The sequence below is a fragment of the Leptodactylus fuscus genome, chromosome 7 (genome assembly GCF_031893055.1).
Source record: "Leptodactylus fuscus isolate aLepFus1 chromosome 7, aLepFus1.hap2, whole genome shotgun sequence".
Lineage (NCBI taxonomy): Eukaryota > Metazoa > Chordata > Amphibia > Anura > Leptodactylidae > Leptodactylus > Leptodactylus fuscus.
This window is the reverse complement of record NC_134271.1, coordinates 50831106-50850043: the sequence shown is the minus strand read 5'-3', so window position 1 is coordinate 50850043 and position 18938 is coordinate 50831106. Positions and strand designations below refer to the sequence as shown.

The 18938-nt window shown below is 40.6% G+C and overlaps 1 protein-coding gene across 1 annotated transcript in view; it reads right to left on the bottom strand.

Annotated features, from left to right (window-relative positions):
• Nucleotides 1-18938, bottom strand: part of CPNE2 (copine 2) — an 80055-nt gene that overhangs the window by 7891 nt on the left and 53226 nt on the right. The window contains exons 4-12 of the mRNA XM_075281909.1: nt 17436-17510; nt 15341-15412; nt 15089-15172; nt 13791-13880; nt 13606-13704; nt 11496-11582; nt 10227-10286; nt 6101-6234; nt 2856-2910 (exon numbers count right to left, since the gene is read on the bottom strand). Coding sequence (XP_075138010.1) covers nt 2856-2910; nt 6101-6234; nt 10227-10286; nt 11496-11582; nt 13606-13704; nt 13791-13880; nt 15089-15172; nt 15341-15412; nt 17436-17510 — 756 coding nt within the window. The remainder of the gene's footprint in view (nt 1-2855; nt 2911-6100; nt 6235-10226; nt 10287-11495; nt 11583-13605; nt 13705-13790; nt 13881-15088; nt 15173-15340; nt 15413-17435; nt 17511-18938) is intronic.

Here is an 18938-nt window from a genome sequence, read left to right as displayed (position 1 = left end):
ATGTTTCAACAAACTTTGCAAAACTAAATAGTACAGGTGAGACATTTGTGATACATCTTATCAGAGAACAATACCCCTTTCTCTTCTTATCAGGCTCTTTCCCTGTAACCCTCCCTCTGTTAAACTGAGACTAAATGAGCTGCAGGAAAAACTGCAGTGGAAACATTGTGTTTTTTCCCACAGCGATTTTCATAGACAGTCCATAAAGTTTTCCTCTGCAGACTATCACATCTATCCACATGTTCAAAAGTAATAGCCCCTGAAAGTGATTTGTGAATTTCCTCTTATTCACCAAATGGGCAGAAGCCTTTTGATTTCCTCATAGAAAATAAAGGGTTACTGCCCACTTGAAGAATAAGAGCTAAGTCACATATGACTTATGGAGAGTTGAACACGTTTTATATTTAAAACCACCAAAGTGTTCAGTGAGAATCAAATGTTATATGGCACGGTTTCCCAAAGCATGGGTTGCAACTTCATAGGGGGTTGAGTAAAGATCTCTGGGGGATAGTGAGGCACTTACAAATATGCGCCGCTTTGCTATCTTGATATGGTGGGTCACATTTTCCACCATCAGCGCCATATTGGGATAATGAAAATGTACAGTACAAGCCCCCATTTCTGGATGTCCCACCCTTTCGATTGGGTTCATTTATAAGAAAAGAATACACCCTCCAGTGCCAATCGATGTTATATCCTACCCATCTTCCAGGAGCAAGACCCAATCTGCCCCATAAGCAGCAGCACATTCTGTCATGTGAACATACCCTTATAGTGGCGATTATACGGAGAGGTGCACTGATCTATATCCTTCTGTAACTGTTCTAGTGGAGGAGAGGAGAGTGAAGGCAGAAGGCAGCTAAAAAGTGAAATTGAGGCCAAATATAGGAGAATCGAGGAAGAATAGAGTTATTGTTGTTTTCTATGTTACAGGGATTCAATTATTGAATGTCGCTAAGTACTCTATATGGTGGCTCCACTGATGTATGGCATGTAGCATTTTGCAATTGGTGATAAGTCCTCTTTAGGGTATGATCACACCTGCGTTCAGGTCTCCGTTCTGTGGTTTCCGTCTTCTGCATGCAGAAGACGGAAACCACAGACCAGGTCCGGCCGTGAGCGGCAGTGAGCGTTTTATGCTCTCCGCCGCGAAACCGTTTTTTTTTAATCCGGACACAGAGTACTGCATGTTCGACTCTGTGTCCGGATTATAAAACCCGGTTTCGCGGCGGAGAGCATAAAACACTCACCGCCACTCACGGCCGGAGATCTTTCTCACCCATTCAAATGAATGGGTGAGAAAGACTCCTGCAGGTTTCCGTCTCCTGCTCTGTTTTATGCAGAAAATGGAAACCTGAAGTACGATGTGCCGGGCGCAGATGTGAATGAGCCCTGACACTAACTGATGCTAACTGATGTTAATGTGTCCGTTTTTTTTTTAACTGATCCTTTTAATGGATGAGTTAAAAAACGGACACATTAGTATCAGTTGGTGTCAGTTAGGGCTCGTTCACATCTGCGGCCTGGCACTCCGTACTTAGGTTTCCGTTTCCTGCCTAAAACACAGGCAGGATACGGAAACCTGCAGGAGTCTCTCTCACCCATTCATTTGAATGGGTGAGAGAGATGTCCGGCCGTGTGCGGCGGTGAGCGTTTTAGGCTCTCCGCCGCGAAACCGGGTTTTATAATCTGGACACAGAGTTGGACATGCAGTACTCTGTGTCCGGATAAAAAAAATCCGGTTTCGTGGCAGAGAGCCTAAAACGCTCACCGCCGCGCACGGCCGGACCCGGTCTATGGTTTCCGTCTTCTGGCATGCAGAAGACGGAAACCATAGAACGGAGACCCCAAACGCAGGTGTGAACCCAGCGTTAGCATCAGTTAGTGTCCGTTTTTTATACTGTCCGTTTTTTCTTTTTTGCTGTTTATGCTTTCTGAGCATGTGCAGAAAATAAACGGACAGAAAATAATGGACTGTAACTGATGGCCATCAGTTAGGGGGCGTTCACACTACCGTCTGTGTCCAACAGGTAGTGTCCGCTCCTAGTGTCCGTTCAAAATCTGGCACTGACATTAGGAGCGGACACTAACTGTGTCCGTGACACTTGTCATTTATTTATATGGCGATTGGGTGCGTTCTTTTGCACTCCGTGCCCTTCCTTCACTGTCCGCATGTAAAGATGTCCGATTTTTCAAGCGGACAGAAAAACCCGACATGTAGGTTTTTTCCTGTCTGCATGAAAAGTCGGACATCTTTACATGCGGGCAGTGAAGGAAGGACACGGAGTGCAAAAGAACGCACCCGATCGCCATTTAAATGAATGACAAGTGTCACGGACACAGTTAGTGTCCGCTCCTAATGTCCGTGCCAGATTTTGAGCGGACACTAGGAGCGGACACTACCTGTCGGACACAGACGGTAGTGTGAACGCCCCCTTACTGTCCATTATATGTCCGTTGCCCATAGACCTCAATGTTAAAAAAAAAAAAAAAAAAAAAAAAAAAACACAACAACAAAACGGACACTTTCTGTCCGTTTTTTCAAACGGACAAAAAAATCCTGCATGTGTGATTTCTCGGTTCGCTTGAAAAAACGGACATGGTTGTTAACAGACCCTTAAGGACACAAACGGACAACAGATGAAATCCCATTGAAATGAATGGGAATTGTAACGTACACAGCTAGTGCCTGTTGCTAAAATCTTGAACGGACAGTAGCAACGGACACTGCAGTCGGACACCAATGGTAGTGTGAACGCCCCCTTAAATCTTTTATTTTTGGCCATTCAAAAACTGCATCAAAACTACACTGTGAGAATAAGACTGTAGAAAACATCACAGACATATTAGAATACCTTCCAGTCTGGAGGTAGTTGTGCACCAAACCCCAGGGCAGGAAATAATTTGTCACTGCAAGTAAAGAAAAAATATATATAAATAACCAGTTTAATAATAATAATCATCCAAGTACGTTTGCTTCCAAAATGAATATTTTTTTAAATATATTTCTGCATATATACAGTATATATAAAATTTAGTGTCATCATAATCACATTTTTCTTGACAAGACAATGATTCCTGATCCACATACATAACGAAAGCTTTTACAAGAAATGAATTTTTGTCACTTGACAGGAATCCATTTTTCTATCCCAGCAAGCAACAGAAGACAAATGAGTGCGTTGCCTTGGTAACTGTTGTGCAGATATCAGAATAACCACTTAACATTCCCCGTGCACAGGGGGGTTTATGTGAGGGGTTTCTTGTAGTTCCATGTGAACCGCTACAACTGACAATTAGTGACAATCCTATTATCACCAGTGGAAGAAAAGAAGTTGTATTGCCTCCATTTGCATCGCTGTGTATGTAGGGGCACCTGGTCCTAAATGGCTTCCTCATCCTTTTCATCGTGACATTGTCCATGTCAGATGTAGTCCAGCCTCACATATTCATACCAGGGTATGGTGTTTGCCTACATAGGCAGTACGGAGACTTACAAGTCATTCCTGCTCCGCTAGGGATTATGGGTAAAAAATATGCAAATCTATTCTCCTGGATGGAATTAGGAGAGCTCTCCTAATTCCATCCAGGAGAATAGATTTGCATATTTTTTACCCATATTCATACCAGGTCACTGCCTCTTACAATGTCAGCACACTCCTCTGCTGCCCAATAACATGGAGACCTGTCCTCATATCAACCTACAAGCTGTGAAGTCACTGCACCTTGCAGAATCAGCACACCCATCATCTGCTGCCCTGGCAGTCCAATGATCCCATTCATAATATTAATTTCTATTGAAGGCCATCTCATGACACTGCACCTGAACCCAGTTCTGTCTTTAATCTGAATGTGAGAGGTTGTTATATTAAAGTGATGATTACTAGGAATGAAGGGACGATATGATTTATGCACATATAATGCCAGTCAGCAAAATGCTACCTATAATTGGTAAACTGACCCTTCATCCAAACTGTAAGACAATCTATGATGGATGACTATGGCTGGTCATGTAACAAAGATCAATACATAAGATGCATTAACCCATACTTAGAGAGATAAGTTACATGACTTTGTACCTGTAACTTTATATAGCATAATGTGATGTTATATTGTGTTTGTAGAGGTTCAAGACCTAGAATGAATTAAACTGTTTTTCAGGTTTACAATTCAATAAGACTTTACGCTGGTCTTCATGTCACCCACACCAGCCAAAGATGTGTCTCACCATGGATTAGGCACTTTCCTAAAGTACCCCTGCACCAAAGCTCAAATCTACAGTGGCCCCAAGACTTCCTTAGATTCTGGCGGCATTTACGCCACTTTTGACACATAAATCCCCATGAATATGGCAGGAGTGCTAGCGCTGCCCACACCACATATTTTCAGTTGCAAGTAGCATTAAATATTTGCGACTATTTACGCAACTTTTTTGGCATAGGGGATTTGAATAATCCTTCCCATTGAACTGCATATGGCTTCAAGCTTGCCATATTTTTATGTATTCACCTATAGATGACGTTGACCACCTCTGTGGTATATAGATTTGTTTAAGTAAATGATTAATAAGTAAAGGTTAAAGCTAGCAGCAGTTGTATTACAAACCCCTATATTCCTATGGGAAATATGTGGCATCAATTTACATCACTCAGATTGCCCTCTGTCAAGGATACAAATGCACAACTTAATGGAGATCTGATCATTTCTCATTTTAAGGCTTTTCATCCATCTTGATGCCATTGTGAACAAAGCCTTACACATGAAATCTATATTTGTAGAGGAAGAGGAGACAGAGATTATAGTTCTGCCCAGACAGGTTAAGCTTGTTTCTGTAACCACACTGGCTTCTGTGTACACTGACAATGAGGAGGAAATGGACCCTAACTTTTCAATAAACTTTGCGTAACTCAGTATAGTGCAATCAGATGTAAGAAACTTTGTAATACATCTTATCATATGGAAAATGCTTCTTTCTACACTTTACAGCTTCCCCTCTCTCAAGGTGAACTGCAGTTCACAGAGTTATTAGGTTACAGATTTTAATAATGGTCTCTGGTGTGGGTAAGGGGGATAGGCCAGTATCTGTTGCGGCAAGTGTGGGTAATGCAGTGCTGATTTTGCCGATTTTGCCGGCGGCCGCTTAACCCCCCATGTGCCAGCCGCTTCTATTCATTTCAATGGCACGCTTCCATTGAAATGAATGGAAGCGCTTGGCACGCGAGGAGTTAAAGGGATTCTACCATTAAAAAGTTCTGTCCTCTTGACCACGTCGGAATAGCCTTAAAGGCTATTCGTCTCCTACCTTTAGCCAGCGCCGCCTTCTTCCTGAGCTGCGTCCGCCCCTTCTGTGTTGTTTTCTTTGGGCCTCATGGATGACACATGCGCAGTCGGCTCTAACAGACTCTTGCAGCCAGAGCCGACTGCGCATGCGTCATCCATGAGGCCCATAGAAGAGAACACAGAAGGGGAGGACGCAGCTCGGGAAGAAGGCGGCGGCTGGCTATGGCAAAAGGTAGGAGACGAATAGCCTTTAAGGCTATTCCGACGTGGTCAGAGGAAAGAACTTACTTTAACGGTAGAATCATTTGAAGCGGCAGGCAGACTTTGCCGGCGGCGGTCGCTTCCATACATTGCAATGGGAGCGCGCTATTCAAATAGTATTCGCGCATTTCTAACTTCAATTGTAAGATGTGCGCCTTATAGTCCGGAAAATACGGTACTTCCAGTATGTCCTTGGCAATAAAAGGGTTAATCTAGCACATAATTGTTTAAAAAAGAAATTCATAAACCATTGCTTTTTTTCTTTTTGTTAAAAACCATCAGCTTTTTCAGACAGAGAAAAAAAAAATCACATCAAACCCCCCTCTACTTTCTGAAGGATATGTTTTTCCAAATCTGACAGGACAGAGTTGTGTCACTGCCTCCTTGACTTAACAACATTTGTGATTTATTACATTTATAGTTATTATTCCATCTCAAGCATCCGACTGTGTAATGTTTATATTTTACATTTTTATATAGAAATATTTATCATTACAAATATTCTTCTATCCAACTTTGTAATAATATTATTTTAAGTCCCGTAAACATTGTAACTTACGAATCATAATCCTGTATGATTTGTCCAACAGACCATAATGCTGAAAGGTATTCGTTTGTGCCCATAGGGTTAATATGATGCAGAGAGGAGGCATCTCGAGGATTTCCATTTGATGCTGTAAAGTCAATTCCAACCTGAACATAAAGAAAATCCTGTTACTGAGAGAAGTCAAAGACAAGGAAGTGAAGTTTTTCAGGACGTGGTGCACTTTTTGCCCTATTGGTTGCAGTTTTATCACAGGTTACCTTTCCAATGATGTCAGTCTTTGAGACTGAATGCCATGCCTGTGTGTAAAGGGTATGGTTACACAGCTGAAATTGGAGATTAAAGGGCTCTATCATTGGGAAAAGTCCTTTTTAGATAAGTACATCCTTTAATAGCCTTTAAAAAGGCTATTTCACACCTACCTTTTGTATGTAAATTGCCTCAGAAGATTTTGAATAAGTCAGTTTTTATTCACATGTGAATGAGCTTCCACCGTGCACCAGAAGTGTCTCTGTGCACAGTCTGCTCTATGTGTATGTATAGCAGAGGCTGCTGTGCTGAGGACTCATCTCTGCTGTACATGCACATAGAGCAGACTGTGATCACAGACACTTTCGCTGCACAGTGGAAGCTCATTCACATGTGAATAAAAACGAACTTATTCAAAGACTGCTGAGGCAATTTACGTAATATGTAGTTCATTCATTTGTCCCTACAACAGACCAGGAGAAGAGACAGACAACACAAGTATGAAAGCTCACTAAGCCAGTGTGAAAAATGCAACATTTCAGCTTTTTTACATGCAGATAGTGACATGAAAAAAACATAAAAATATAATACATCTTAAACAGTACTGAGATGCCCTTTTTATAGGTGAATTGCATTAATAGCTATAAAGTGACTCTGTTGGGAGATGAAGCATTGCAAATGGTCTGGAGAAAGAATACATCATATCTGAGTCTTATGTACCATAATACATATAGGGATCAATAGTGCTAGTGGTCATGAAAAAAAGATACAGCTACGTCTTAGTCAGAGGTGCTTCCGATATTAGTAACATAATGGATGTATTATATGAACAAATGAAAGATATTACAGAAAAGTATCTATTACAGATAGATATGGTGTGGAACTGGTCCTTCTGAATGCTTCTGATCGCCATGCACCAGTGAGCTATGTATACAGAGCAGATGAATACACCTTCCTATCACAGCAGCAATGTGCATAAGGTGTCCTTGATAGGTCACTGGAATAGACAGCGTCCCAAAGGTGCAGCAAACCACAGGTGAGATCACAAAACTGATACTTTGTGTAAGTGAGCAAAGAGAAGCAAAGAGCATCAACACACTACAAAAGGAACCATTAGGGGATTAGTCATTGATTTGGGGCTTGAGGTTGCCATGGAAGTTGTAGATAACCAAGTCTGTTGGAGAAAAAATTTTGACAGTGACGTATGTCAACACCAAAAGGGTTTCTTCTCTTCAACAAGATGACTGTTTCGTTTCAACATGAATTTTAACTACATACAGCTCTAATCCACAATGTGGCGATATACCAAAACTACTTCATCTAATGATGGCTCCTATTTGGTCCCCTGAGAGACAATGCGACAACTATATCACCATGCCATAACCAGAGCTTTATACCTTCAGGACATTCCTACCTATGTGACATATCACTGGCCTGTTGGGTTTCTTCTTTATATAGTTGTCAGAACATTGCAATAACTGAATACAATTCAAGTAATACACATTATATGAGCGCCAGATGAACCTGACGATTCCCACAGGACTGGCTTGACCATATAATGTATAAAAAGGGGTTTTGAACTTTCCGCAGTGTAATGTGTATGGGAAAGGGGGAAGGGGCTGACAAAACAAGAGTTGGTCGAATATGCTCACTTTAAAACGTGCCTGTATTCTGCTGACAATACTTATAAGAGCAGTAACATTGAATTAAGTAACACAAATCCATTGGTGCCAATACAAAAGCTATGCTGATAATGATACTTTCTAATAATGCTATTTCTATTGCTCAAATGTATCTTCAGTAATGAAGGAAATCTGCAAAAATTCAATTAAAAATCTCCAACCAAGTGCGCACAGCTCCTATTCTGACCCGTGTTTCCAGAGCTACAGGCTTGAAACAAAACCTGTGTACACCGTGTTCCAAATTATTATGCAAATGCAATTTAAGTATCATAAAGATGTAGTATTTTGTTTTTCAATGAAACTCGTGGCTGGTTTTTTGTCTCAGGGCTCTTTGGACCATTGAAATCAATCTCAAGCACCTGTGATAATTAATTTGCCAGATGAGCCCAATTAAAGGAAACCTACTTAACAAAGATGTTCCAGATTATTACAGGAGATCTGTCAGGGCAATTTGGGACACTAAACCACTCACAGGTCCTTATAGATTGAGGTTTAGTGTCCCATGGGCACATTATACTCATCTGCCGCTGTATTCCCTGCGCCAGTGCAGTTCTTCAATGAAGCCCGAGGAGAACAATTCTGCTTCAGTGTGCATGCCCGTAGCTCCGCCACTTGCGCAGTGTCGCTGTGGTGCGCATCTCCAGCTTCACTGGAGAACAACTCAAGTGCCCGGAGCCCCAGAGAGGAGTCCGATGAGACTCATCAGACTCATCTTTAGGCAAGTATAAAGGTTTTTTTTTATTTTTAATGTGATCGTATTACGACAGGGCAAATTGGAATACTAACTCCAGGTCTATAAGAACCTGTGGGTGGATCAGTGTCCCAAATCAACCTGACTGGTTCCTTTTAAGCAGGCCACAGGTTTCAAGCAATATGGGAAAGAAAAAGGATCTCTCCGCTGCTGAAAAGCATTAAATAGTGCAATGCCTTGGATAAGGTAAGAAGATATTTGTTATTTCACAAAAACTTAAGTACTGTAAAGAGATCTGTGGCTAATTCAGAGCAAAGACGGGTTTGTGCAGATAAAAGCATAATGAGAAAGGTCTCTGCAGACAAATTCATCGGATTAGGACAACAATACCATTTTAAAGCTGCTGGTACCTCACAGGTCCTAAAAACCTCAAGGTGTAGGATCCTCCAGAGTCTTCCAATTGTGCATAAACCTACTGTTCGGCCACCCAGTGATCAGAAGCGGTTGCAGTGGGCCTAGACATACATGAAGACTCATTTTGAAACAGTCTTGTTTACTGATGAGTGCCATGTAATCCTCAATGGTCCAGTTGGATGTAGTATTGACAGTCACCATGTACCAACAATGCTTTGTCATTAATATGGAGGTGACGGAGTCATGTTTTGGGCCAGGATCATGAGCAGTTATAGCTGGTAGGCCTTTTAGGGTCCCTTAAGGTGTGAAAATGACTTCTGCAAAGTATATAGAGTTTCTGATTGACCACTTTTTTCCATGGTACAAAAAGAAGAACTGTACCTTCAATAGCAAAGTCATCTTTATGCATGAAAATGCACCATCTCATGCAGCAAAGAAATCTTCTTTGGCTGCTATGGGCATAAAAGGAGAGAAACTCATGGTGTGGCCTCCATCCTCCCCTGACCTCAGCCCTTTGGAGTGTCCTCCAGCAAAATATCTATGAGGGTGGGAGGCAGTTCACATCAAAACAGCTACTCTGAGGCTATTCTGACTTCCTACAAATTCAAGCAAAAACTATCCAAAACAATCACAAGTTCAATTGATGCAAGAATTGTGAAAGTGATATCAAAGATGAGGTCCTACATTAACATGTAACGCAAGTTGCATAATAATTTGAGACGCTGTGTAGGCTGATCCTGACCATGTTGCTCCCTTCCCTATGCTTTCTCTCCTGTCCATAAGTTATAAGAAGTGGGACCAACTGAAGTAAAGTAACACATGACTGCAGGGTCAGACTGAAGATAAGATTTGTTTGTAAGACTTAAAAATCTGAATACCAGCTGTATACGGTAAACAGTAGAAGATTTTGCATAAGACTTATTTGCAGAGCACTGTTTTGGAGCGCTGCTATTTTTCTCAATAACAATATCAGACTGGCTAACCTAGAATTACTTCAAGGCAAGTTTACAGTAATACATTAGGATTCTCTTCCTGTATAATGGCTATTTTCAAGTCCGAGTACTGTTTGCTCCTGATATGGGCAGTGTGGCATGTGTATACTTACTGTAAACATTAGCTGGCATCCTCCCAGTATATAATCAAGGAAGGAATAGTCTCTTGTAATCTGAAAGAAACACCATATGAGCAAGGGATCATGGTAATAATGCGGAAATACACACAGAGCAGAATGACAGTCAACCACTTGTACATTTAGTTTTTTTATTTAAAGCGTACCTCCACTTAGCCAGTACTATATACTTCGTACAGTATATACTTTCAGTTATGCAGTACTATATACTTCCTATGTACCTCCAGTTATACAGAACTATATACTTCCTATATACCTCCAGTTATACAGTACTATATACTTCGTATATACTTCGTTATACAGTACTATATACTTCCTATATACCTCCAGTTATACAGTACTATATACTTCGTATATACTTTCAGTTATGCAGTACTATATACTTCCTATGTACCTCCAGTTATACAGAACTATATACTTCCAGTTATACAGTACTATATACTTCGTATATACTTCCAGTTATACAGTACTATATACTTCATATATACTTCCAGTTATACAGTACTATATACTTCGTATATACTTCCAGTTATACAGTACTATATACTTCCAGTTATACAGTACTATATACTTCCTATATACCTCCAGTTATACAGTACTATATACTTTGTATATACTTCCAGTTAGAAACAACCTTCCATAAATGAATAGTACATTTAAATAAAAGAAACTTTGTAATACAGACGTAGCAGAGCTAACCTGAACTTTTGCTATTGGTTATACGACTGCAGCACAGGAAACACAAAAGTCAATGAAAAGTCATTGAAAATTGTTTTTCCACTGACTTGTCATTGGTTTTTGTTGTCTTCTGTGATAAGATATCATGCTGTAGTAGTTTAACCAATTGCAGAAGTTTGGGTTAACTCTGCTACATCTGTATTTCATATTACAGAAATCTTTTTCCTTCACCGCTGATAAAGCTGCTCTTCTGCTTCTCATTTTCACTCAGACAATTGATTACATAGAGATCTGTGTCTGTATCCAGAACTTTATGAAAAAGGAAGTGGTGGAGTAGCAGATTTCAGCTGGCTGCCTAGTTAATTGATTTGTTGCCTTATTCTGTGCACTGATAGCCTGTTATCTACAAGCAAAACAGTGTTAACCCTTAAGTACTATCAAGGTTTCTGTCATAATGATATGTCTATGGTAGTGGTGTAAGATAGACACCATGATAGTACTTAAGGGTTAAAAGTAAAGAATAGACCAACAGTATCAGAAATCCAATGTCTGAGAGGTCTTCCTTACCTTACAAGATTTAATTATTATTACTCCAGAATTTTTGTAGCTTCTTTTCTTTTTTTGTTTCTTTGGGTTAATGCAGTCAAATTCCACCTGAAAAAAAAAAAAATCATTCATGCATCAGAAAAGACTTTCAGATGGATTTTTAATTAGAGGGAAACATCACACCTATAATCACATGCCAGTCTCTAAGCATCTTGTAGATGACCGTGGCCGTGATCAGGGGCTTATCCATGTATTTCACGGTTAGAACACTGACCCATTCCTCTCTATGGGCTCATATACATAACCAGTGAATTTCACGGTCACGTGTGCGGGCCGACAGGTCCTATTCCTGTCCTATTTTGTGGCCTTTGCTTCTGTGGCTCCTATTCATTCAATCAAAGGGGTTGCAGAAGCATGGTCAGTGTATGGGCGGCACACAGATGACAACCGTGTTTCCCCCATGCCTTTAATTCACAGCCGGCTGAAAACTGTGCCCTGCAGGGAAAATTCAGCAACTGGAGAATATTGTCCAAAATATCTGATACAGGGCACATCATAATGGTGTGGACAATTTGGCTACTTCTGACTAGTGACTCATGTAGAAAAAAAAAATCACTGTTCAAAGAGGAATTAGAAGAAGAGGGGCAAACACAGTGGGCGGTAGGGTGGAAAGCACTGAAGTGCCTATAAAATATCAGGTAGTAATTCAGGTAGAATAGCAATCCAAGAATATGCTAGACAACATTAAAGGTATGTTCACACGGCGGAAACCTTTTCCACTGTGTGAATTCTCCATGCGGCTAACTGCGATGGCATGCCAATGCAGTGTATCGGCATCCCGTTGCAGCATCCCGCTCCTGATTAGGCCCGAATAAATGGGCCTAATCAGGAGTGAGTCTCACACCGTGGATGCCGCGGTTGAGTCAGCCACAGAATCCGCGGGAAGATAGGGAATGTCGCTTCTTTTTCCTGTGAGCTGAAAAAAATTGCTAGCAGGAAAAAAAAAGCAAGCGGCTCTCATTGAAGTGAATGGGAGCCTTTTTTGCAGGAGCATTTTGAGGAGGATTCCACGTCAAAATCAGCCTGCAAAAAACTCTGTGTGAACAGACCCTAAGGCTTCCTTCACACTACAATGTTCTTTCATGGTTTTTGGGGGCTTTTTTTAAATGCTATAAGAAACACCAGTATAACGTTTTCTGGCATTTTTTTTCCCTATAATGAAATTAATAGTACATGGCCCAAAAAAGGTCAGATGATGCTCTGGAGTTTTGTGGGGGGGTTTTTGTAATAAAAAGTAATAAAAAAGTAATAAAAAACACAATGAAAAACGCTACGAGGAAAAACCCCACAATGCTTGCTTCCTCCGCAGCGTTTTTTAGCTCTGTTTCGCTATGTGGGGTCTTAGCCTAAAGGTGGGGCTGCACATTACAGAGATTAGTTGACACACTAATCATCTTGTAGGAGTCAGCACCAATACCTGGATGATCTGATGCAAATGGTATGAAATACCTGCCAAATTCACCACAATACTATTGAGATGAAAACTCCTTTGTCTTTGTCTACCTTCCCATGTCCAGGCATGCTCACTGCACTGTAAGTTTGCATGTTTTGGTTTTTAGATGAAGTTTTGAAGCCAAAAACTAGGCTGAAAAAAGAAAGAACATCTGTCTTTTATATGCTCTTTCCCAGTATGATCCACAATAGATTATGTCATAAAAAAAAATCTGAACATGAAAACCCAGCCTAAGGGCTTATTCAGACACACGTCTGTCTTCGGTCTATGACGAAATTAACCATTTATTCATTTTATCATCTGACATGTGATAGTTATGAAGAGGCAGAGCCCTGGGCTGTGATAGGCTCTGCGGAATGCTGTATGGACTCCTATACATGCTATACGTTTAGTACACTGTCTGCTCACATCTGTAAGTATGGCGGTCACAAGTGAAGGGGAGCAGTTCTCAGCTGATCTCTTCCGCTCTGTTGTTTCAGCAGTCTTCTGCTAACTACAGCAGTGACTACTACCTACTTTTTTGAACAGCCCGTTTTTGTCCTAACCTATTAGATCACCTCCTAAAAACTGAACCAGGTCATATCCACAGAATAAACTGCTACATTGGTGGGTACTCACAGACATGGCATCGCGAGCCTCACACATTTTGATTGCTGTAGTCTGAAATTCCCCAATAAAGTCATGTCCTCCATCATTGTCATAGTCAAAGCACACAATCTGTAAAAACATATTACACAACGTTGTCAGTTAAGTTGCATAACAGGTAAACACTAGCACAAGACTGCGATCAATGCAGAAGTAACCTTTATAGGCTTCTCAATGTCTCCATTACACAAAGACTGTAAGGGCACAGTAAACGGCTTCCACACAGGGTCCAGCGTGTATTTTATCACCTGATAACAAGAAAAAAAAAACGTATAAAAATCATTCTCATTATCTATAAAAGCTGAAAGAACACAACCAACACATCTTAGGTGAGAACACTGTTCTCTGTTTCACTGAATACTAAAGGGCCTTTTATACAGCGCGATGATCTCCTGAATGATCATTCCTATGAGCGCTCATTCCCACCCACTGCAGTCATATAGCAAAACACAAACTGCTCAATTCTTGTTGATCAAATATTTTATGAGGGTGTAAAAATTATTGTTTGCTTGTGTCCCCTCGTGTAATCTGGGTTTGTATTCCTGACAATAATGTAATGTTCATGAGAAGATGGCGGAATTAACGATCGCGTGACTGGCTGTGCACCCCTCACAACCATTGCTATATAGACACTACACTGTCAATAGTCACTTGTTACGGGGTTTTTTATGTGAAGGTATATAGGAACGTTTAAATGTCCAGGTTTTTGCATACCTTTTGTAAAGCCAAAACCAGAGTCTAGTAGACTTGGGGATCATGGCCAAACATTCTATATGGTTAGCAACTCTATGGCCTTCATACACCTAGATTCAAGACTGATAAAGACGCGTCTAATACCTCCAGACATTACAAGCAGGGCAGGGGAGTCCATAAGCCAAACCACCAACTTCGCCTACTGTATTTTTCTACAGCCCGACTGGGACTGCTGCAGAAATGGCTAATTCTGGGAACAAGCCAGTGGATGAATTCCTATGAAACTAAGTATATAACACACTATACATCTAATATGAAGAATTATATGACTAATTATTATATCATCGTTTTAATTTAAAGCTGTAATCGGAGTCAGTATATTCTTTCCAACTCCATCTGAACTAGCCCCAACTCCATAGTCCTGACCAACAAGCATATCAAATGCATGTAAAGCTAAGTTCACATCTGTGTCATAGGTGGAGGCTAAAGTCCTGCATGGAGGACTATTTCTTCCACTGCTTTCAGTTTTAAAACAGCAGACACCTGATGGACCCCATTATAGTCAATATAGTCATTTGTAACTGCTCTTTTTAGCAGTCCGCCTCTCTATTGTTCTGATCCTCTGACGGATAAGAACAACGGAGATGCAGCACTAGTGTGAACCTAGCATCAGATAAATACACTGACATTTATTCCCATTTTATTCAGACTACTTGACTACACCTACACAGAGGTCAGTCAAAACACTGCAATACACATTCACCTCTGTCCTATGAACCAGCATCCATTTTCCATCATCTCCTTGTTTGTAGAATTCTAAAAATGGATCCGACTTTCCAAACAAATCCTGTTAAAAAATGTTTCAAATGTAAAATGAAAAAAATAATGACATGAGCATATAATAGTCATGCTGATGGCTGTCCTCTGCCAATCCACAAAATAGGGAATAATGGGCATCTGGTCAGCCGCAAGTGGTAATAATAATGTGTGACATGAGAACAATGTGAGATCTCACCTTTTTGTCCAGCTTCCTCCCAGCCATGGAAAGTGTTATCACTCTGTTATCAGACAGTTCTTCAGCAATAACCTGAAAATATAGGCAAAGAGAACAGCCAAATATAAATTCTAAGGTTTAACATATAGATTAATAAAAGAAAGAAGGTCATAAAAGAGAGTCCCCTGCTGAGGACCTGTCAGATCTATACATGTCTATTTTAGTAAATGCTTTTATTTCCACAAAATAAAAATTCTGGAGTTCCTCTGTTATTATTTCTGGAAATGCATGAAAAATACCGTACACTACTGAATGATGCCATTCCTCCTGTCAATAAGATGTATCCCTATGTAGTCTGCTGCGTTCTGTTATCATTGGACAATATCAATGGGTGTAAGACAAATGAATTGGTAACACACAGTTGTTAATTTAGTAATATCCAGGAGGACTAACAGAGGAATAAGATATATTTACTCCAGCACTGTTTTACTCCAGATAGGTCAAATAAATGGTCATTTGGCCTACAGCTCTCTTCCCCTAACTTCCCTTCTAACATGCTTGATCAGATCAGCCGAGTGAGATCAATAGCTCTGGAACCATGTACCTCCTGGAGGAACTGATCTAAGGACTAGAACTCATATTCTACCAAGAGAAAAAAAAACAACCTTTTTTTGCAGATAAAAATAAGTCATAACATTTAATACATGCACATGTCCAACATACCTGTGTTCACTGTAATATGAGTAAAAAGGTTGATCAGGACATCCATTGTACAGTGAACACATATTGATTTCTGACATAAAGCCAGATCCCAGGCTTCTGAAGTTACAGGTTGACTAAGTATACATGCCAAAGATATACTGCTTATCATAGGATTGTCCTTGAAACGTACAAAGGGTGATGAATTCTGTGATTTAGTGTAATTTATTAATGTTACCCTATGCTACATGTTTTAAGAAATCAATATTAAGGTCATAGTAGCTAGGTAGTGTTCAAAATATTCTCTGCTACTGTATGCTACTAAGTGGTTCTACCCATCCATCCATCTATACACCTATGTATTGTGTGAGAGGGTGTTAGGCAGAGTGTTGGAGTCCTGGTATATCAGCCCCGGGTTTCTGACCTATGTGTGGTCCAGGACATGTCTTGAATAGGCCTCAGCCCCAGGTGTGGATCCTGGACTTATTACTGGGCCATAAAGGCTGTAAAGTCTGCACTTCAGGGCAGATCCTGTGAGTGAGAGGAGGCGACTGGGTCTGTCCTGACACTGCGAGTCTGGTGAGACTGTACTGTGCTACTTTGTTTTGTTTGTGTGGTTGGTAGTAAGCCACATGTATAGTTAATTTTTTACTGTTTAGTTAGAGCTCGGACGAGCAGGATTTTGTTTGCCGTTTGGCATGAAATTAAGGCTGTAATTTATGTTTGCTTTTTCTGTGCCTGACGTGAATGTTTATTTATTTATTTTTGCTATTTTTCCAAATAAATCTGTTTGCACCAGACAGAGTCCCTGTCTCTGAGTGGTTGGGTCCGAACCATTGCTGCTACCAAGCTACCTTCTCCACAATTGATACACCTATTTATCCATCCATTCTTTTACCTATATCATAATCCATCTATCTACCCATGCATCTATCCATTAATACACCTATCTATCTATCTATCTATCTATCTATCTATCTATCTATCTATCTATCTATCTATCTATCTATCTATCCTCCTCCCCCCTCTATCTGTCATTTGCTACCAATTCCCTGTAATAAGAGACATTTCCATCAGAATAGCCAGACTATACAAGAATGTTACATTTCGCTACATTTTCCCATGATATATATAAAAGCCATTGCGGCGCACACTGTTCACTTTGTTTACAAAGTTGCAGGAATAATGAAACAATTGGTGCACTTGAGTCTGTCTCATACATAGAGGAACACGCAGCATATTGTTATCCTGACGCCGTGATCTTGTTGCTAGGTTACTGTTGCCATGATGCACGTCTGCGGCTTTTACTAGAAACAGAATGATTGCCACCGGTGGAATAATCGAGCCATTATCTCAGTATGAAGTTCAAACCGCTTTTAAAATGACACAGGCGGTCCAGAAAAAGAAACCTCTTTACCGTTATGACGCCCTTCCCCGCTGGCTTCCCATTTCCTAAAACCAAGGGTCGGGTTACCTTCTTGCTGGAAACAATCTGAGAAAGAAAACATTAAAAAAATAGATTATTTGCTGTATGTAGAAGTATGACAAGTATCTAACAATCTCTGACTGCAAGACAGAAGACAATTGGCATAGGCGTCCATCTCTACCTCCATAGTGGGGCATGCTGGGAAATTTGTCCAACTGAGTATTGGAGGGTCTGATAACATGGGAGGTGACACAAATTATATTATTACGAGGATTTAGGAATTAGATATAGTGATATATGGGATATTGTACTTACAGTAGCCTGTACTCTGGCAGTGTAGTGCACATTACTACTGTGTATATTACTCGCCTGTGTCAGTGTTCAGTTGCTGGTGTTGGGTAATACTGGAACACTCCACAATGTAAACCCACATTCACAATAATGATAGTATATTGGGAAATTGCTAGGTATGCAGTCCCATAATATAATCATCAAAGTGCCTACAATGGGTGGATGGGGCTGAGCTGCAATACTACAAATAGTCCCAAAATAAGAATGGTTGAAAGGGGTCCTGCCATACAAAGCCTTTAAAATGAACCTGCCCACTGATGTCCTGCCCTGTAGCAGACAGTGGGATATGGTAGAGGGAGAGATGCTAGGCCCGGTTTATGACCCATGTATATATTTCGGAATGAGATTTTATTTCAAACACTTGAACAGCTTTTTAAGAAAAGCATTTTAATACAAAACATATCCCGCCCCAACTCCTTCCTATGGAACAAGGTCTCTGAGTATAAACCAGAGCAACTTCATAGAAAGTCAGTGGGAGTCCTGCTGACTCAGTCCTCACAGTGATTCTGAGTACACACACTGATAAAGGAAGAGCTATCCATCACTGTGTGTGGGGGCAGGGTAAGCAGGACTCCCACTGACACTCCTAGGAGTCCTAAAAATAAATGAATAGTGCATAGCGTAACAATGAGAGTAACTGGTGAGGCTCATATGCAAGATAAAGTATGGGCTCTCACCTTATAGGGTTGTGTGCTGGACACAACAACCTTCTACGTCTTTAAGCTCCCCACAATTGAGGTATATAGCTGGAGCCGAGAGCGTTTAGAAGATACTATGGAAGACCAATCCCAAACCTGGATCCGCACAGTCAGAGAGGCAGGATCCAGAAGGAAAGAAGGCACAACGCCCGTCAAATGTTGAAAAAAATCCACAGTCATTTATTCCAGAACAATAAAAATAACACACGACGCCAGCAGGGTGATTCAGGGTCGTACTCCCCTTTCCCAAGGGCAGACAGGTTGTAGAGTGTAGTGTACTCAATACACACCAATTAAAGCCATTTATATCTTTTAAACAGAGAGACTAAACACTGTAGTACAGTCTTTTTTAGAAGTTTCGATGGAATAGCGCGATAAAGTGGTTTTGCGTGTGCTCTGTTAAGTGCTATAGACGCTACACGTGTTGGGGGATGAGTTCACTCTG